Genomic DNA, 21,144 nt, shown 5'->3' on the forward strand with positions numbered 1-21,144 from the left:
ACCTGAATTTTAGGTGGCAATTTTTCAAAAGTACAAATGGAAGTAGGACATCCCAGAAACAACATCCTGAAAGATATTACTGGGGTTTAGGTGCTTCACTATCCTTGAGGACTTAGATTATCATGCATATGCATCAACTCAGTGCCACGCACCAAGCTTGTGATTCAGGCCAGTGCCTCCTGTTGTACATACCCTGTAGTCTGGACTTAAAAATGCAATGGCCCTTCTACTTCTCCAGGATCCTATGAGCTGATGCAGCTGGACATCTTAGGCTGCAAACCTCTCACCAGCCCCACTTACTTTGTGTGACCAAGACCCAGGAGAGAGAGGTACAGTTCCTTGGGCATGCGCTGCAGTGCCCTGACCCTGCATCATGGCTCAGGTGTCAAGGTGGTGTTGGGAGCGCAGTGTGACATTGGCAGTGTGGGCTCCCTGCGTTGGGACAGCAGAGCCCAGTCCCAGTCTACACAGGCAGCTGCACCACCCTGTCCATGTCTGAAGCTCAGTGGGTTTGAGTCTCACCCATGCCTGGAGCACTGGGGGGGTGCTTGGTCTGTGTGAGGTGTGTGGTGGGGAGGTGCCTTCCGTACATACTTCTGTTATCCCAAGGGAAAACAGAGAAGCATTGCCATGGCAACTATTCTCCCTTCAGTATTTTTCCAGAGTTTTCCAAGCCAGTATTTATTTCTTTATTTCTTTATTTTTTAATATCCCTAATGTTTAAGTTAAGGCCTTTCTTAATTGGAGTCTGAAGAACCAGCTGCAGTGTCTTCTGCTGTTAGACAAAGAGTTCAGTCACCTTCCCACACAACTGATGAAGTACAAGACTAACCGAATTAAATGTTGCTCTTAGTACAAGAGGAGAAGATCTGAAATTTGACATGCATCATACTCAAACAAATGAGACAAATGAAACCTTTTACCCAAAGCAAAGTACCGAAATAAAAAGTAGTGTATGGCGTGACAATTTTGGACACACATTTCTGCTGGCAGATCTTTCTAGCTGTTTAATCACTGACTGCAGAGTTTCTCAATTCTCTTTATGAGTCATCTTTGCAAGGGAACATCTTTCCAAATCATCATGTGCTGGCTCATTGAAATGTCTTCCATGAACTGTAGTATTATTTAGCAAGGGTACCCAGAAGAGGATGCTATTTGGGATTAGTTACTGCACTGGTGTTTATTTGGGGTAATTGAGTTCATGTAAATCCACATCTTTCATTCTCCAATACCTTGCTTCTACCTGCACACTGGTACCTGTGCATGGGAAACCCAGGAGGAGCAAAAATCCTGTGAAGATGTCGAAGAGTTGTGCTGTCTCAGGGGAAGGGTGATGTGAGGCTGGGCTGGATGGATGCAGCGCCTTTGGGTGCCCTATAACTCATGTGCCTACCCCCCCCTCAAGATAGGGTTTATGCTGTGATGGGTGCAGCACACCCTGCCTTGTGTAGGCCTGTCTCCTCCCGTCATTCTGGGTAACGAAGATTTCCCTGGAAATCCCCCAAACAACTCTGCTCCTGCTGTGTTGCCATCTGCTTTGTGCAAGACTTTGGTACACGCCTTTGTGGAGAGCCATGCTCTTCCTGCCCCAGGGAGGGGAAAACCAGCAACCATGCCTTTATGAGATACTGTGTCTTGGGAACATGGCCTGAAACACCCTCCAGCTGGGAACCCAACCAGCCGATTTCAAAACGACGAGGGCCATCCTGTGTATTTAGGAGTGTGAATGGGGAAGCAGGCCTAAATAACTGGTAAGTGCAGTTATGGTTCCAAGCATATGGAGCAGCCAGGGCTGTTTTTTTTCCTCACAGATATATTTTTTGCTCTGACAGCCTGTGGTCCTCTACCTCCAAACCTCACCTTCAGGATAGGCAGTGCCCTGTTTCCCCCTTCACTCCTTGTGGCCCGCTCCAGGTGCAGGTGGTTTCAGCTTTTTAACAGTTCACAGGAGTTGTGTCTGAGATCTGCCTGCATCCAGGAATGAAGCCCAGGTCTCGAACCAGGGGAGTCATGTGGCTGAAGACAGCTCTCCACAGAGTTGGTTTTTAACCAGAGGCACAAGTTCGTTTATATGCAATGGTGCTGTCTCTGAAAAAGAACAAGAGAGAAAAATGCAAGGTGGTTTTTTTTTGTTGTTGTTGTTTTAATATATATGTATATGTCTTTTTATATGTATATATCTTTATATATTTTTAGGAAGAACTTCTTTACCAAAAGGGTTGTTAGACATTGGAACGGGCTGCCCAGGGAAGTGGTGGAGTCACCATCCCTGGAGGTCTTTAAAAGATGTTTAGATGTAGAGCTTAGGGATATGGTTTAGTGGGGACTGTTAGTGTTAGGTCAGAGGTTGGACTTGATGATCTTGAGGTCTCTTCCAACCTAGAAATTCTGTGATTCTGTGATTCTGTGATCTGTAGTATATGATTTAGGTTCTAGCTTTTAAAATTTTGTTTACTTTGAATGGAAGCCCAGACTGCACAGAACATAGCAAAATTTCATAGACACAATCAGGGATTTGTGTTTCACCTTTCAAGTTACTCCTGCTCCTCATGGTAAGGCAATAGTATTTGAAAATGCTCTGGATGTTTTTTTCTTTCCCTGGAAATAAATATCTGAAAATAATAATCCTGAAGGTACACTGGAGGCAGCTGCTTTCAGATTACTCTACTGAAACCACAAGATGCAACCAGGCACACCAAGGAGGTGGGGAGCTGCCACCCACCAGAGGGTCTCCTTGAGGCTGCAGCTGCTTGTCCTGGGAGATGCAGCAATGGGGAGGAGTGGTGTCTCTCCAGACAGTCCTGGTGTGGAGGCAAACACAATCGCTTTCCAAAATCCTGCAATCAACAAATCCATTTATCATAAGTAGCCGATGCACAGCCTACTGTTATGACAAACTCTTCTGGAACAAATCCAACACCAGAATTATGACGAGCTAAAAATGATGTCTATTCCCATGGCTATAGACAGAGAGCTGCTACTCAGCAACAAATGTAACACCAAGTGCCGCAAAAATAGCCCCTCTGGAATTATTCAGTGCTGGGGAGTTGTCATTTCAGAGGGGTAAAAATGGATCCGTTTTGTCACAAAATATGCATAATATGTATTCACAGTCTTATAAATAGCTTTTATAAAATTATGTGTGTAATTTTATCTTAAATTGATGCTGAGCAAACAGACAAAACAATCAACAAGAACTTAGCCCACAACTTTTGTTCTAGGGAGAAATCTTGGTTGCTTGTAACACCTTAGATAACTTCAACACTTTCATCTTAGAAATGCAGATGACAAAAGCAACCTTTCCTTCTCCCTGTTCCTCCTTTCTTTCTTTAGGACAGTTTTAGTAAAAAGAAAATAAAAATCTTGGTGTCCTGGATTTTGCAAGTGGAGTCACAAATGTGATGGAAATTCAGTTGCTGAAAGGGGGCTCTAAGCCAGAACTGGGGTCAGTAGCTGTGATATAACTTGAATTGTCTCTTACAGGAGCATTTGGGATGATGCTCTTTGGCTTCCTCTGTCATTACTCTCCTTCCTGATCCAGGTCATTCATCTCACTGCCTGTGCAGCACTGATGGAGGGACAAAGCACTGGTACTGGTGGGTGAAGAAGGTGAGGAGAGGTACGAGTCTGACTCCTTGGAGGCTGCTCAGCATCTTTTCTTTCCAACTTGTTGGCTTTGCTGAAAGGCAGCAGATGCGAGTGTAAAGGCTTCCCTGCTGCCCTGCCCCAGGCTTTCCTTCCTGACATCTATCTTAGAGCCCTGCTGAGGATCCTTCTTATCTCTAAAGGTGGTTGCATCACATAGTGGTCGAAGCCCAGGGTGGGGAAGGAGTTGGGAGTGGGGAAGAAGACATCCAGGGAAAAAAATACTGGAACAATGAAGCCATAGTGCAGCAGATCTCAATATGAGACCTCACAGGAGAGGATGATGATTTTATTTGAAAACAAACCTGACTTCATTCGTTCACTCTCTCATATCTGTATAGGTATCTCTATATATCATAAGCAGCTGGATGCCAGTATCTAAGTGGCAGTTTACCCTGGGAGAGATGGCCACAGCTGTCACCAGTGGGACAACCTCTGCCTGTGGGGTTGGCATCCGTGCTGCTGAGGAGCAGCAAAGCCCTAAGAGCAGGGCAGGTGTCCCCTGTTGGTGATCGATCACCTCTGCAGCCTTTCAGAACCTGGAAGAAGCAGGAGGCGCGTACCTGCCTGCAGTCTCCCTCCTCCAGCTCCATGCCGGATGGCCATGGGGACCTTCAGGCCACAGGGGAGCTGCAGGGTGGGGAGCAGGGCGCACAAACCGGGGGTGTCACCCCCCAGGACACCATGCCTCAGGGCGGAGTTTGTGGTTGTGGCCTCTCCTGATACAGTGCCTGAGCGGACGCAGTTACGCTGTGCTGACCAAAGGGGATAGAGTGGTTTAAAAGCAAGATGCAGTGACTGAGAGAGGAGAAGGAAATGGGCTCCCCAGAACAGTGCAACTGCACAAGACGGCAGCTTTGCTAAACCTGGAAATCATTTAAATTGTGATGCTTTTCTTTAGAAATCACCATTAAAAAGCACTTCTAATGAAATGTGATGTTTTTCTTTGAAAAAAAAAATATCTTAGAATTCTACATTAAAAAAAAAAAAAAGATTTTCAGCTTTTTCATATGAATCCACAAAATTCAATATTTTCTGGGGAAAATGACATCCCTCTTACCATTTTACTGAAATTATCTAGTGGTTGCCAGGACAACTTTCCAATAGCACTGGGGTTCACATTTCTGCTTCTTGAAGGGTCAGGAAAGTCTTGGTCAGAGAAATCATGGAATAGACAAAAATGTCAGAACAGTGCTTTGATGTTTTCCCACCTCTTGCTAAATCAAGAAATATTGCCTGCTAATGTGATAAAAAGGCGTGAGGCTAGCAGGGGATTTATGCCCTCCTGGAGACATGGTGTGCTAGCTCTCCTCCAAGTTCTCTCATGCTATTTCCATGGCAACTCCATATAATGATAACTCCCACTGATTTTCTTCTTTTATCTGTTATTTTGGTCCCAGATAGTGACGGAGCTGAGGAATACATTTCTTTCACACCATTTGATGCCCATCACCAGCCTAAAGTAAATAATGTCCTCATTCTTCAGGCCTTTAGGAAGTGCAGTTAGTTCACAGCACTTTGGGGAATTCGCCTGCAGAGCTGGACAGAGCTGAGGCAGGAAAATCAGTGCTACAGATGCTCAGAGGAAGCTGCAAAGGGTGAATGCTCACTGTCAGCACAAGGTGACAGGAGCACATCCCACTCCTGCCCTTCTCCCCTTGGCAGGGATAACAGCTGGAGGAGAGGTAGGAGGTCACGGTGCAATGGGGGAATACATGGCCTGTGTGCAGGGAGGAGCGTCTGCCCTGCCCACGGAGAGGAGGCACCCATGGAGGTACTGCCACCTCCTTCCTCCCCCCCTGCTCTCTGCTCATGATTGCAGAGATGATCCAGCTCACGAGACAATGGGCAGGAACTTCTCCCAGGCAGAGCTGCAGCCAGAAACACCCTTGACCAAGTGCCTCTAACCCGTGACTTCCTCCTCTTACGAAATCCCTGCATCAAGCTGCTGCTGCTGGGTGATTTTACATAGCAGAAGTGGCAGGCGGGCAGCTTGTTTTGGGAAACCTGGGCTTGCTTCATCAGGACAGAACAAGGTAAATTGTCTGGAGTGGAGCAGAGAGTCCACTGGGAGCCTGGAGTCCAGCCGTTAGCATGGTCTGAGCCCATCTCCTGTGCTTGGGCTGTGGTTCAGTCAGTGCCGGTGTCCCCTGGCCTGTCCTCCTTACTTCATGCTGTGAGAGCACACAGGTATCTTGGCTTTCCTCATTTCTTCACATGGAGATTCCCGCTCAAGCAAGTGCTCTGTGCCAGCTGAAAGAGCGTCCTGCTTCAGCAGGGAAGCTTAAACCCCAATGACTTCCCTTTGGTGGCGGTGCCCCTCCTGAGCTAGGCTGCTGCTCCCGAGAAGAGCTGTCCTGCTCGGACCAGCCCACTGCCCTGCAAACCAGCAAGAGCTTGGCTGGGGCTGTTTTAGCAGCGAGGCTGATCGTGCAAGAAGTGATTTGGTTCTCTGCATGTAAGGAGCCACCGCCGTGTGCATGGGAGGATGTGTGGCTGCAGGAGCTGGCGTGGATCAGCTCCTGACTCCCCTGCAGCCACCCCTGAGCTGAGGCAGGAACTGCAGGCACACGTGTTTCCCCACACACCACCTCCACTGTGTGAGAGGAAAGAGGGCTCCGTGCCCCGAGTCTGTGCCTGGAGCAGCCTGGGTTTGAATCCCTTCTCTGAGTGTCAGACAGCACCCTGGGCGTGAGGCCCAACAGCCACCGAGGCACGGTGACAGTCTGACCCTCACCTCGTGCCCTGAGTTGAGCAAACAGCATTTCCCCATCACACGGACATGCCAGAAGGATAAGCACGTGGAAGGTCTCATGTAGGAGCCTTGGCAGTTCAGCAGACACACCAAACACACAATAGGAGCATTAATAAATGCCAAATCTGAGGTCACCAGTGCAAACTCAAGTCCAGTGCCTTGTCCACATGTATTACGATGATCCCATCAATCGCAAACAGCTCCTTATTCCCCAGGGCTGAACAGGGGGTGAAGCCACGGGGTTGAAGACAGCAGCACAGCTTTGCTAAGAGGGAAGGATGCATTTCCAAACTCCCCGTATAAATTTTTAACAACATACATGCATATTTATTTCCTAGGATGTTGCTGAGACACATATACCCATAAAAACAATTCTTTCCAGCCTTACACACACAGATGCCTCTAACATGAGAACTAAAGCCAAAGAAACTTTTGTCAGTGATTTTAACATCAAGTATTTAACTTTTTGTCCCAGATTTTCACTTCAAATACATCATGATGCTTCTATTAATTTCAGTGTGAGCATTTGTATGCACGGCTGGAGATGGAGCAAGCCTCAAAAGCTGATTACATTTGAAGAGTGCATTGTGAAAGAGAAATCAGGAGAGATCCTACCAATCATTTCATCTCTTTGGGTTCCTGTAAAGGAGCATACAGCTTCTTTCAGCGTTTACACATTCGTTCAATGTAGAGAAAGTTACTTCCACTTTTAGAATTTGCCACCAGACAATAAAGGCAAATGTTATTCAAAAAAAGACAAGGTGTATAATGAACCTTGCAGAGAGGCCCTTCCTCTGTCCCATACTTTTGGTCTCCAGGATTTGGAAAAAAATCACTTGTAGCTAGAACCAGGGCCAGACATGCTGGTAAATCTTTAGGACTCCTGTTGGATGAAAAATGTGGTGGCCAGAAGATCCAAAGCACTGATCTTACGTGAACTCACTCTAATTGAATTGGTTACAAAATGTTTCATGATCCATCGTCCTGTGTCCTAGGTAACCCAGCAGACACGGGGCGTGTGTCCGTGCTGGCTGGAGATGCCCCTGCCCAGCTCCAGCAGGTGGCAGAGCAGGAGCCTGATACTGCACCAAAACGGAGGTGGTTCCAGGTTTCAGGTCCTCGCGTGGGCCAGGTTTTACCCATCTACCAGAGAACACACCAAAGCGCAGCAGGAGCAGGGTGGCAGGGAAGGCATCGCCGGCACTGTGATGCTGCGAGAGCAGCAGGCCCCAGGTCATTTGGTGTAGCATGAGAAGAACCCAGAGTCCTTCCAGCAGCCTAGCAGCCACCCGTGCCTCACAGAACCTGCTGTCCGTGCAATACAAGCTGGAGGAGATGCTCCCCACTGCCACCCCAGAGTCAGGCAGAGCCGCAGAGTCACCCTGTGTGTGACAGGGGGGAGTTTGTGTGATGTGCTCAGCTGCTGCATGTAGGCCCCCTGCAAGTCATACACGCTCCTGGAGGGCCTCAGAGGGAAGGGGAGATGCTGTGCTTTTCTCACAGGGAGCTCACACCAAGCCTGGATATGGTGCAGCTGCGAGGGGCTCAGCAATCGAAGCATGCCCCCAGCTCTGGCTGTGGTTCTTCCCCGATAGACTCTGCCTTTTCTGGCCAAAATCTTGCCTTTCAGATCCATCTCTTGGGCCCAAAGCTGTGTGGCCCAGATTGGAAGCACACTAAAAGCCAAACAGATGCTTGTTTGTATTAAAGTCACGTGTCTTCTGCATGTCTGTTACAAACAGATTTTGGGGATGGGGCTGCCAAGGCAGGCCCAGATGTGGAGCTGGCCTTTCCCTGCCCTGTGCTGTGCAGCAGAGGATGTGCACGGAGTGGCGAGGATATCTCCTCAAGGAAACCTTCCAGATTGTGGTTAGAGCTGCTTTCCAGCTCAGATTTGCTCTCCTTCTGTGGACAGTGACAGCAGAAAAGCTGCTTTTGATGCAGCTTGAGACTCTACTCTGAAAAAGGTGCAATCTTATATGGCTGAGTGTACCTTGGCCCACCAGACTCTTCTCACAAACCAAGTTTACCATGCTGTCAGAAACTCCCAGATAGATCTGTTATGCTGGAAAATTTGCATGCTTTCCTCTTCTCCCTAGGCTACTCAGAGCACCAGATAGGGTTGGGTGCTCTGAGTGGGTTGATAGATGGGTTGATAGACTTCAACCCTTTTCCCTTTGAACCAGCACACACATCTTCTTTTGAGGTGACCTGCATTTAAAAGTTGGGCATTTAATCCCGGCCCTGCCAAGGTGTCATCTGACACAAATCATTTGCCATCTGACACCCAAAATATTGGACATAACCAGGGGAACCAGAGCACATCCTGGCCATATAGTGGTGATGGTGACTGTGGGGCAGGGGGAGAAGTGACACAGACAGCATTATCTACCAACAGCACTTTGCAACGTTATCCACCTGCTGCTTCTCTGTGTAAAAAAACTGTCCTGCACACATCGCTGCCATCTGTCACCAGCTCTGCTGCTGGGGACCTTCTCTCCTGCTGACCCACCCAAGCAGAATTTGGCAGCCTCCATCTGAGAAGCTGAGTGGCACAGGGAGCGGAGCTGGTGAGCCATAACCTGCCCAGACACCCAGCCTGCTGGCAGCGTGTCCTCACACACACTTGCTGCTCTATCCCAGTGGCTGTCCATCTCCCACGGCCTCATGAAGCACCATGAGTTTGTGCCCTAGGCTTTGGGGAGTGACCTATGGGGAATGGCCTCCTTGCCACAGACACCTCACCAGAGCTGGGCAGGAGGCTCCCCAGGCAGCCGTTTCTCCCTGGCAGCTGCAGTGCAGTCAGTTGGGAAGAAGCTGGTTGAAATCAGACCAAACCGTGCCCAAAATAAAATGAGCTCAGAGAAGCTTTTTGTATTGCTGTGTAAAACAAGCTGAGCGGCACAGAGGAAAAGCTTCCCTTTTAGGATGGATATATATATTTTTTTCTTATTGGAACATGCTGAGTCAAAGAAATGAAGTCATTTCATGGGAGCAAAATTGCAAATTTTATCGAAGTTCGAAGAAAGACCATGATTTTTTTTATTTTTATTATTTTTTTAATATTTTATTTTTTTAATATTTTATTTTATTTTATTTATTTTATTTTATTTTTCCAAGCAGGATCCAGCCTGTTGGCTTTGCTATGCCGCCCCCCCCCCCACCCCCTCAGCCCCCCTCCGGGGCCCGCACCCGGGGCCGCGCCGCGCTCCGCGGAGCAACGGCGCCACCCAGCGGCCGCCCGCGGGGCGCTCCGCGGAGCCCGGTGGGCGCTGAGAGCGTCCTGCCCCCCCCCCCGAGCACCCCATCGCGCCCTGGGCACAAAGGTCAGGCAGGGGCAGGAGCTGCGGTGGGCTCAGCATGGGCAGGCAGGCGGTGAGATGAAGGAAACAGCAGACACCGCTGTGTGTTGGAGAGAGGGTTTTGACTCCTGAATATTCCATTAGAGAACAAGATGCCCGTTTTGTAAGCCACAGCCTCTGCTGTCTCCTGAAATATACCTGTTACTGGTTTAATGGGAGAAACTCCTCAGCCAGGTGGAGCCCCAGATGATGCCAGAGAGGCACTCGGCCCCTCCACACAAGGTCAGCCTGGCTAACCCTGATTGCAGCTCCTGCAGACACTTCAGAAAAAAACCTCTGCAGGAAGCAGCGCTCCTTGTAGCTAGTGTGGTGTTCCACTTGTCACCATAGTGAAGGCAAAGCAAACACCACTTTCCCTCGAAAGGTTGGCCAGGAGACACAGCATATTGACTTTAAGGGAGGGCGAGGATCCCAAGTAGGACAGAGCTTGGTGCAGAAGGCTGAGCGTGCCTCAGGCAGGGAGAAGGGACAGGACCAGTGCCAGGTCCATATGGGGAACCAGAGCTCCTGGAGCAGAGCTGGGACCCCCTCTCCCCAGGAGAGAGTTCCAGTGGTTGTGTGGTAGAGGAAGGGCATGAATCCATGGAGGGCAGCTGGTCACCAGCCTCTCACCAACCCCAGCCTGGGCAGAGTGACGCTGGCCATCTGGTACCCAACGGCTGTGCTTGTTGAAGCTGAGGGCACCTCTGCTCTGTCTCCAGAGCCCCCAGGAAGCTGGAAAATGTCAGCAGGGGGGCTTGGGCTTCCTTCTGTGGGGCTGCCCACTGGGAGAGGTGCCTGTAGTCCTTGGCTCACAAGTAGTCTTGGTTGCTGTTTCTGTCTCCTGTACACGTGCCTTAGAGATGAAACCTCAGGACTGCATCATCACTCCTATTTATAGCCACACAAGTTCCTCCAGGGCAAAGGGATTAACTGGTTCTGGGGAAAATGAATCTGAAGAAGGCATTGCCCAGCAATCTGCGCTCACGGCAGTGTAGGCTGAGCACATACCAGGCTGCATGAGTAAGGGTGAAGTTAGCAAGGTGAGGGAATTGGTTCTTCCCCTTTACATAGTACTGGTGAGGCTGTATCTGTAGTACTGTGCCCAGTTTTGGCCTCTCACTGCAGCAGAGAGATTGATCAAGCTGAGTAAGTCTGGCAGGGGGACCACTGAGACATCGCGTGCTGGCTGGAGCCATTACTAGGAAGAGAGACTGAGGGAGCTGCTCAGCCTCAGAGAAGAAAAGCAAAGGGCCGTCCTGCTGCTGTTGGCTATTTAGCAGGTGGGGGCTCTAGAGAAAATGGGACCAGACTTTTCTTAGAGGTTCACAGTGAAAGGACAAGGGGTGACAGATACAAGCTGCAGCAAGTGAAATTCTGTTTAGAAACAAGGGGAGAAAGTCCCAATGAATGATCACATCTCCATCCTTGGAGATATTCAGAGCTTACCTAGACAAGGCCCTGACACCCTGGTCTAGCTCTGAAGCAAGCCCTGCTCAGGAGCTGGACTGGACCCCTCCAGAGGTCCCATCTGACCCAAATCTCTGTGTGATTCTGCATTTCTACTCAGATAGAGAACATCTGGGAAAGAGCCTCAGAGCCACCAGCTCCCTGCCAGCATGGGAGCTGGTGCTTTCAAGGGAGCTTGGCGCAGAAGAAAACAGGAGGCATCCAATGCATGACCCACGCACTGCCAGCTTTCAGAGCTCGTGTTTGTCTTTCAGGCATTGCAAAACACCAGTCCCTCCCTGGGGACTGTGCGTGTCACTGGGGACCGGACACCCCCCTCCCCTGTGCCGGGGACGGTCACCTCTGGCAGAGGAGCACCACCACAACTGGGCCAACAGTTGCCACATCCAAGGTGTGTCCCCGGGATTTGGCTCCCCATGGATCAGAGCTGACAGAAGAGAACTTCGCCCTACCAGCCCCCATCCAGCCCCCGTGAGTCATGCACGGCCTGAGTCACCTGGTGACACCGCTGAGTGTCCCATACCGAAACAGACAGGGGAGTGGGTGGCAGCACAAGGGACACTTGAGGGAGGGAGCTAGCTATTGCTTGTGGCAAGCCAGAGAGCACAGGGGAGGTGAAGGAGTGAAGTCCTTCCCCATGTCAGGTCCCAGCACCGCTGGCCCTGGGCTATGCCCCAAGGCTTAATGGCACCCCCTGCACCCGTGTCTGCCCAGGCACGTGGAGCCTGACAGCCCTGGCAAGGTGCTGCACCCCAGCAGTGGTGCTGCCATTCCTTGCCCTTCTCCTGTGACACCCTGACCTGTAGATGCTAAAAAAAATAAAGCAGCCGGAGCCTCCTCCACTCACTTCTTCCTTCCAGGTCTGGCCTGTCCTGCCCCACCAGTTCAGGATTTCCCTGGGGCACGTGTGTGTGACTAAGTGGCCGTCTGGGTTGGCTGGCTCACCTTGCTGTGCTGTTGTCTGCTCATTTGCAAGGAAAGAAGAAACTGCTGCTTTCCCCAAAATCCTCTCCTGAGGTTTACGGAGCTCCGGGCTGCCCATGGTGCCTCCTGCAGGGCAGCACCATCCTGCCTTCCCAGCCAGCTCCCCGTGCCACCGAGATCTGTGTTTAATTTGGCAACTAAATCAACCCTCACCCAAAGCTACCTCAATATCGAACTGCAAGATATCTCAGTGCAGATGAATATTTGTCTCATTATACAGCGGTTTAAAAAAAAAAAAAAAAAAAAAAAAAAAAAAGCTCTGAAAGGCACTGTAAATCTGTAGAGAGGGACAAAGAGAATTTCACTCTGCGTGGAGCAGCGTGCACAGTAACAATCAATTAATCACAAAAATTGTTGTCCCCTGCATCAATAGAAGTGCATGTGATCCTCATCCCTCCTGGTTGTGCTGCCTCTGGGACCAGTTGCATTTGGGAGGCACCTTCTGGTCTGTGCCAGTCGATGAAGGAGTTGGTTTGTGCCTGGGATCCACGGAGGTGCAACACACATCCCTTGACTTGGTTTCTCTTACTCAGGTGGAATCAAGCTCTCCCCATGCTCACAGTGCCAGCAGTGGAGCAATTTTGGAGGTAGTGTTACCTTGCCCTCAACCGCACCAGTGGCACTTCACTCCCATGGCTGGGAGTTGGATGGGGAAGTCTTAAAAGCCATCACCACAGACAGAAGCATACCTCTGTATCCCAGGGGTAGCCAGGCCCCAGTAAAACTCCAGAAAAAATGGAGTTTTGCAGAAACCCCCAAGGGCCTCAGAAACCCGGAGTGAATAACTCAGCTCTTATTTCTCCTGTTAGCCTGTTCCTTCGCTCCACCAGGCCCCACTGAAGCAGGGGATGGCTCTGTCTGTTTACCACATTTTGGGCTCCTCCTGTAACACCTTGTTGCTATATTTAAGCCATCAGTACCACCACACCAGCTTAAAAAGCCCATTCCTTGAAAGTCTGCTCTTGTTTTCAAGCACATCCCACCTACCTTTAGCCTACAAGTCAATAACTTGTGTCATGATTTCACCTGCCCCCTTCCCAACCTGCTTACAGAGTTTTTTCTCCCATTCTCTGTGTTACATGTGTGGAACTGGGTAGGTTAGAGGGGAGAGGAGTAGAGGAGGGATATGTGGGAGCCTGACACACCATGGACGTACCATGGAAAAGCTAATGGGATAGAAAGTCTCTAAACTGGGAGATTACAGCCTCATGCCAGCAGGAGATAATTTTAACTGTTATTATTATTTTGTTTTGATATTGTTTCTGCTTTCAAATAAAAATGTTACATGGGTTCAGAACATCAGGAAGATGTGTTTTTAAAAGCTGAATTAAACAAATACCTACAAAATTATTTCCTACCCCTGATGTACCCAGCAAGATGCAAGCAAATAAATACAGGAGTATAGACCCAGCAGACACAAGCAAATGCTGCAATGAAAAGATCACATCCTTTCTCTTTCATTTGCTTGCTGTGGCTTGGGTTTAAATTTCTTCATTTCTTGTGCACTTGTAACATTGAATCAGCTCTTTGTATTCAGGAGAAGTAGCATGGAGAAGCTCCTAACCCTCTTCTGCATCCTCAGGCAGCTGATCTCTGGTCCTTAGCGACAGCTCCGAAGAAGCCAGCAATTCTTTCCCATGTGGCCCCCAAATGTAATCTCGCAGGTGGCCCACACCAAGCCACCGAGAGCTGCTGCTATCAACCCCTCACCCCACCTGCCTTTAAAGGAACCGTGTCCCCAAGGAAAAACTCTCTGGTAGTCAGGCTGTTCAGGTTTTTATCAATTAAATATTCCATATACAAAGTACTAAATAAATATATAGCTGTGTCAGACACCAGTGTACCATACACACAGACCTGGAAGAGCTCTGTGTATTTATATGTGAAATTCCATGGAAAGCTATTTGCCAAATGCAAAGCAGGCTGCAGAGTGATTCAGCTCTGCAGGCTCATTGCTCATCGCCAGGGTGCAGTCCTCGCAGCACAAGCGCGGGCACACACGTGCACACACTCGTGTTTGCTCATTCCTGGGACGAAGGGTGCCCATCCTCCGTAGCCTGGCTGCTTGGGAAATGTCAGTGTTAATGCCACAGAAACACTTGGGAGGAAGAGCTCAGAGGTGCATGGGATGGGATCCCTCCGGGGTATTGCAGGCAGCTGCAGAGGAGGGGTTTTGTCTGCAGGCTCCCACAGGCTGGGGTGGCAGCGAGGGTCTGCGGGGTACAGCAGGATCCCTGGGGGGCTCAGTGGGGCTCATGGTCAGGAGTCAGAGCTAGGGGGGAGGCTGATGCCAGAAAGCAAAACAGAAAATGTGTCAGTAAATATGTGTGGATGTTTTTATGCCATTTAATTTTCTTCATCATGTATGGTCCCTAGCTGATGGATCTAAGAGAAAAAAAAAAAAAGTGAAGTTCTGTTTGTTTGTTTGTTTAAAATCTCTCTCTGTATCTCTCCTCCACTGACTTCTGGAGGAGAGCCAAGCAGGGCTGGGGGCAGGCACAAAAGTGATGGTGGTTAGGTAAGGGCACCTTGCTAAAACCTGTGATGTGCTCACAGGTGAGCCGGAGCCAGGACATGTAGGGCTGCTGCTCTTGCTCCCTCCTGTTCTCCTGTCAGACATGGGGCCCAGGCTGCCATGTGGGCTGATCTGGGACAGAGCAGGTCCCATGCCCAGCTGATGATCTTGCTACTCTAGCTCTGCAGCATTCCTGCTGAAAATAGGCCAGTTCAGGCTCTTCCCGGGACATTTCTCTATCTGAAGAGATGAGCTCCATCCCACGGAGAAACTGGGTGAGCAGGGACAGGATTGCTAGAGCCGTGCCTGCAAGTTGTGTTCGAGGAATGAGAGGGGGCTACAAGGGTGCCTGTGGGAGAACCGAGGGAAAAGAGGGTCCCTCTCCTTAATATCAGCATAGCCAGTGGGGGTCTGAGACTCTCTTCTGCAGGATCAGTGCATGTGTCACTGTGTGGCCCATTCCCCGGGTCTCTGCTGATGGGTGCTCAGTCTCTTTGCAGCCTGCAGAGCTGTTACATGGGGCCTTTCCCACCAGTGTAGTCATGGTATGGGCTTGTCTGTGCCTTGGGGCGAGGGATGGAGAAATCATTCTGGGTGTCGATGGTCTGAAAAGGAAGTGAGAAAGTTTTTACTTTCAAAAAATGGAAAAAAAGTTATGAAATAGAGATAAAAATACAGGGGGAGGGGGGAACAGAACTGGAGGTTTCCCAAGAGTGTGACTGATGATGCTGCGGAAGAAGATTCTGGCAGCACAAACCAGCTGCTGAGACATGCCTCCAGAGGACATGTGAGGACAGAAGGCGAGCTACTAGTCCTGGCCAGGCTGTGGGCTGAAGGAGGACTGAACACACGCTGCATCATGCAGGCTGCCACTCTGGGCCTGTGCTACCAACTTGTGGTGATGGCTGGTGGGAATACTTTCAGGTCATGGGCTGGGAAAAGGAGCAGTCTACTGAGGAAGGGGCACAGACTATTGCAGGAACTGTCCTCAAAGAGAGGACTTATTTTGTCATGTCACATCAAGAATTATTGAAAACCACAACCTGAGATGTTGCCTTGGGTGCCTCTTGCCTCCCATGGTCACAGGCAAGCCACGAAACTCTCCCCCCAGCCATAGGCACCTCCACGAGCACACATCCTGGCATCACCTAGCTCCACGGGAAGCATCCACCTGCATCTGCAGAGCCTGCTGTATGCCCATCTGGCTTTTCCCCTTCTCCTTCCCTTCCAATCTGCCCCTGGACTGCAGCCTACAGCTGGTGAAATGGGTGAAAAGGGGTGTGAACTTACCTTCAGCTGAAAGTGAGAAGAATAGGGGGAATAGCTGGGGTCTTCCCTGTTTCCTGAGTCACAAGACAAAGTGGGGGAAAAGTTAGTGAGTTAGCGTTACTTGGTAGCTCAGCAGTATCACACCAAGGGAGACGTAAGAGCCTGCAACTATGTTAACAGCTGATTTTAGTTTGATCAAACTCAATGCAACATGCAGGCAGGAATGCATTAAAATCCATGGGTGAGTTTCTTATTAAACATTTCCTTATAAAAGCAGGAGTGAATGGTATTGCAAAGAATAGGACATTTCTGAGGTGGCCTCAGAGTTTAGACCACCTCCTGTTGTCTCACGATTACTTTCCTCCTCTCTGGCCAAATCCCTCCAAAGGGCATTTTTACCTGGACTTCCCAGACATAATAGAGTCATAGGAAATTACCTCTCAACCTGACACACCAGGACACTCAGTCACTCCTCCTACGCATCTGCGGTTTCTGCTTTGGTCCTTACTCTTTTCCCTGGTCTGTCTAAAGATTCATTTCCATTTGCATTTCTTCATCATTCTGAAACTTTTCTCTTTCCTACGTCTAAATTATTCATAATCTTCAAGTCTTGTCTTGTAGCCCTCCTACCTTTTTTAACTCATAAGTGGTGCATGCATACTTAGGGCTAGGGAAGAGTGCAGTCAATCAATTCAACATACCTTGCACAATTTCATCTTGGGTGTAGGCACGGTTGTCCACTCCAGTTGTCTGCTTTATGAATGTGGGCTGGCAGAAGTCATTTTCTGGAGGGTAGTCCTCCAGCTTCAGTGGGGCAGTGAGAAAGCAGATTTCAGGGATGATATACATTATCAAGAAGATCCATCCATTGGACACCAGAGCAATGGCCACAACAGGATCATCCCAGGCAGGGTTATTTAAAAGTTGGTTGCCTTTTGTGAGCATAGTGATCCACACAACCCAAATGGCAATGGAGAACAGGACAGTGACAAAGATGTGTGCCCCATGTCTCTTCCAGCTCTTGTATGACCCACAGAATGTGAACATGGACATCAGGAAGGTCAAGGCCATCAGGAAGAGCACATAGATCAGAAGCATGACAAAGTCCTTGTTGGCCTGCTCTGAAGGCATATGCAGAAAATCATTTCTGTAATTTACTAGCATGGTGACTAGGTACTCAATGTTGATCACGATTTGCACGAGGGCAAAGGAAACAATGAGTAGCAGCAACACCAGCCAGGAGAAGGGCTTTTTTCCTCTCACTAGTTTGATGAGGTTGAAGGCATGGGTGAGAAGGCAGGAGAAGCAGAGTGCAAAGAGGACTCCAAATAGGAAGAAGCGCGTGGGGCGAGTATTTTCATTGCTTTTAATGATGAAGGCAAAAGTGAGACCAAAAATGCCGAGTGTTCCTAGGAGGAAGAAGAAGTAAATGGAGATCATGTGCCTCTTGTTGTTGTCTTGGACTTTACAGATGAGGAAGAAGAGGGAGCAGATGAGGAAAATGGTGACGAGGACTCCTGCTGTAGCCAGTGACTCCAGGACAATCCCCCAGGCCTGATCCATGTCACAGAGCAGGTAGTAGTCAGAATTGATGCTGCCACAGCCTCGGGGAATTGGCGTCGTCATCCTGGCGCCTTCCTGAACAACCCCACTGGGAAATGTTTCCTTGGAGCTGTAGAAAGAGAAAAGTCACAGGCTGTTGCATCAACCACCTGGGTGCTGCAGCACTGGGGAAGGAGAGGACAGATGTCCTCACCAGGCAAGGACACCACAGTGCTAAGGACGCGGGGCTGTGGCAGCAGAGCTGTCCCCTTGTTTGGCTTTGGCTCTTTATCAAAGGCAAGCCAAGCCCCTTAGCAGGAGGTGATTCACCTTACAAGTCCTCTGCACTGTGCACAAGGTTGTGCAATGCTGCAGGAGTGTGGGCAGCAGGAGAAAGGTGAGGCCCTTTTGCAGGTGTTAGCTTGGTGCCCTGTGGCACTGAGACTGAGCTGCCTTGTCACTTTTGTCCCAGGTGATACAAGAGCAGGTGTTAATCATGATACAGTTTACACTCTTTTGATAAGTTCAAACACCATCAGTACCCAGTACTAGTGAGCTCCAAAGATGAGCAATACAGAACAGGAAACTCTCCTTGGTTGGTTTCCCTCTGTTACTTTCTCTGAAACACCTGTGGTTTTGTATATTGGTCTGAGTGAAAGGAAGCTTTAACTGCCTTTTATCCTGCAGATAACTAACTTGGACGCCTCCAGCACAACTCTTCTCAGTGCAATTTAAATAGCAAATAAAGGAAAATATTGGGGTTGTTCCACTTGGAGAAGAGAAGGCTCTGGGGAGACTTCATAGCAGTCTTCCAGTACCTAAAAGGGGTCTACAGGAAATCTGGGGAGGGGCTCTTCTATCAGGCAGTGCAGTGATATGACAAAGGGTAATGGCTTTAAACTAAAAGAGAGTACATTTAGATTAGATATTCAAAACTTTTTTACTACAAGGGTGATAAGGCCCTGGCACAGGCTGCCCAGAGAAGCTATGGATGTCCCATCCCTGGCAGTGTTCAAAGCCAAGCTGGATACAACTTTGGGCAACCTGGTATGTTGGGAGGTGTCCCTGCCCATGGCAAGGGAGTGGAATTAGATGGTCTTTAAGGTCCCTTCCAACCCAAAACATTCTGTGATTCTATGACTCTATGATTCTATGAAACCAACCATGAACCCCAAGCTCACAGTCCTCCTTCTTCAGGGTAGTGCAGCAACAAGGACTATCCCAAATATCTCAGCCCCCTCCCCAAATTATTGCCTTGTGTAGCTAGAGGCCTGACATGTCGGAGCTAATATTGTTGTTGCATGAGAAGTAACCAACAAGTTACTGCTCGAGGAGTCCATGAGTCAAGGGTACGCGCGGCCTTCCAACACACCTAGTGTGCTCCTGCTGTCTCATCACGAAGAGTTCACTGCTGGCTGAGTAAGCCTGGTTTAAGCCTGTCTCGCCAGGGGATCAAAGGGCTGTTTAGGCGAGCTCTGCCCGTCGCCACGGGGAATTAAGTTGCCTACTTCTTTGGGAGCCTGAAGCATGTGCAGAAACCACTGCAAGAGATGTTGGGCACTTTATTGCCCATTATGCAGGCACCGAGTGAACTTAGATCCCAGCGGCAGGTAGTGCTTTGTAGCTGCAAATTGCTCAGTTAGATCCAGTCTCTAAAATCTCTCAAAATAGGAATTTAGACACAATAGCAGCATGAAACATGGGAAAATCTGGCCTTTATGGTGACCTGCACTGGAAAGCCAAGGTCTTTTCTGATATATATATATATATATAAAAAAAAAAAAAAAAAAAAAAAAAAACACGGATCTTGCAAAATTTAGTGTTTAGTTCTTTCTGTGCCATTTACCTTGATTTTCCCCCTCCAGAACAACATACTGCAATTACAAGGCTAGTGTTAAGATGCATTCTGGGGAGAAAGGTTGAGTCTTCAATAAATGGCAGCTGACCTAACCAAGGGATAAATGAAGGGGGAAAAAATCACTGAATCACTCCCAGCCCCACATACACCTCGATGCTACCTGATTAGAAATGGTGAAATATATTTCCAACTTTTAACCTCACTCTGTTAAAGGAGATGTGCAACTCTTCAAAAAGCTGGCTACAATAAAATGCAAAGTATGCGGGAGCTCTGGAATCTTGTGGAGAGAATGACGTTGGTGAATAATGCATGCAAAAGTTTTTGCAAATCATTATTCACAACATTATGGGGATTTACAGTCACTTGTACAAACAGTTGAGGGTTATCTTGACATTTGTGAAAAATGAATAATGAACCTTTTTGAAAAGCTAGAGAGCAAATGCTACATTTTTATCCACAGAAAGTTATTGTTGATCAGATCAGTTTGTCTATTCCCAGCTCCAACAGGTCCAGACCAATGCCAGCTGCTGGGGCAGGGGGAGAGCCCAGAGAGCCAACGAGACCCCAGGGCAGCACAGAGTGCACACCTAGCTTTGGGACCTGTCCGATGCTTACTGCAAGTGGTGCTTGCCACACCACCAGCTGTTTGTTCCAGGCACTTGGAACAAACAAGATGTAGAGAACCTTCCTGTCTTGGAGAACAGTGCCACTTACTGTTATTTTTACTCCTTTTTCTTTTTTTCCAGGATGGATGTCACATGAGCTATGAAGAGCCTGTGCCCTGTCTCCCTCTCCCCAGAAGCTGAGCCTGCCCATTCGGCACCTACATGAATCTCCAGGATTTCCAGAGGGTCTGCAGTCTGCATGAGGAAGCCTGTGCTGTGGTAACATCACTGCTGTTGTGTCTGCATCAAAGTTCACCCCAAACCATGGTCCTCACTGTAGTGCTGTCTTCTCCCTCCAGCCTGAGCCTGCTCTCTCATTGATGTTTGTGCATAAAATACGCCCATCCAGACACAAATTTCACATCCCAGCAAAGTCTGTAATAACTCCCCCAGCTCCAGCTGGCAGCCTCAGGTTAGAGTCAGGGGTGGGAGGCAGTCTCTGTTTGCCATGGCACCCCATGCACCCTCCTCTCCCACCCCTATATCCGTGGTCCTGCCATCCCACCCCAGGCGCACAGCATGGGTCCACTCTGGATCCTGTAGGACATTGCCTGGAATTACCTTTGTGGGTCCTGCCGGGAGAAGAGCAGAGAGGCTCCAGCTGGAAGAGGCCACCTCCCAGCACACCAGTAACACAGTCACCTCCTCTCCTGTGACCCCAGCGGAGCAGCAGCCCTGCACTTGCGCTCCCTGGGAGCTTTAAAAGCTGGAGGGCTGTGGAGGTGTGGCCGAGCACACCTATTCCAGTTCCACTACCTCTCCGACGCTGCTATGAAAATACGGTCCCGTGCCAGGAAATGAAGCCTGGGCTCCTGACGTCAGCCGGGCAGTCACCCCTGTGGCAGGGTGGGGATGGAGCCTGTCCCAGCCCAGGGTCTGTGCCGAATGCGGCTCAGCCAAGCGTCTGATAAGGTGCTCCTCTGTCTGACTCCTGGCACCTGTAGGGGAGGGCTGTGGCTATGAACTGAAGCCTGTCCCGTCTGCTCCAAGCCCTTTGCCTGGGTGCATGCTTTCTTGTCAGATAACTGCGAGCTGGACATGGAGGATGCAAATGGCCCCATAGCACCTGGAGGAAGAGCAGCTGCAAGCCTGGCTCCAGA

General features: G+C 49.3%; 1 protein-coding gene across 1 annotated transcript; it reads right to left on the reverse strand.

Annotated features, from left to right (window-relative positions):
- Positions 1-13,963: 13,963 nt before the first annotated feature.
- LOC118172306 (retinoic acid-induced protein 3-like) lies at positions 13,964-20,866 on the reverse strand. The gene is made up of 4 exons (XM_035336149.1): positions 20,606-20,866; positions 16,681-17,651; positions 16,001-16,053; positions 13,964-15,315 (listed from the first exon to the last, which is right to left on the reverse strand). Exons 2-4 carry the CDS (start codon positions 17,603-17,605, stop codon positions 15,223-15,225), a joined length of 1,071 nt encoding a protein of 356 aa, XP_035192040.1. The 5' UTR covers positions 17,606-17,651; positions 20,606-20,866; the 3' UTR covers positions 13,964-15,222.
- Positions 20,867-21,144: the final 278 nt, after the last annotated feature.

This window comes from Oxyura jamaicensis, chromosome 1, assembly GCF_011077185.1.
Source record: "Oxyura jamaicensis isolate SHBP4307 breed ruddy duck chromosome 1, BPBGC_Ojam_1.0, whole genome shotgun sequence".
Lineage (NCBI taxonomy): Eukaryota > Metazoa > Chordata > Aves > Anseriformes > Anatidae > Oxyura > Oxyura jamaicensis.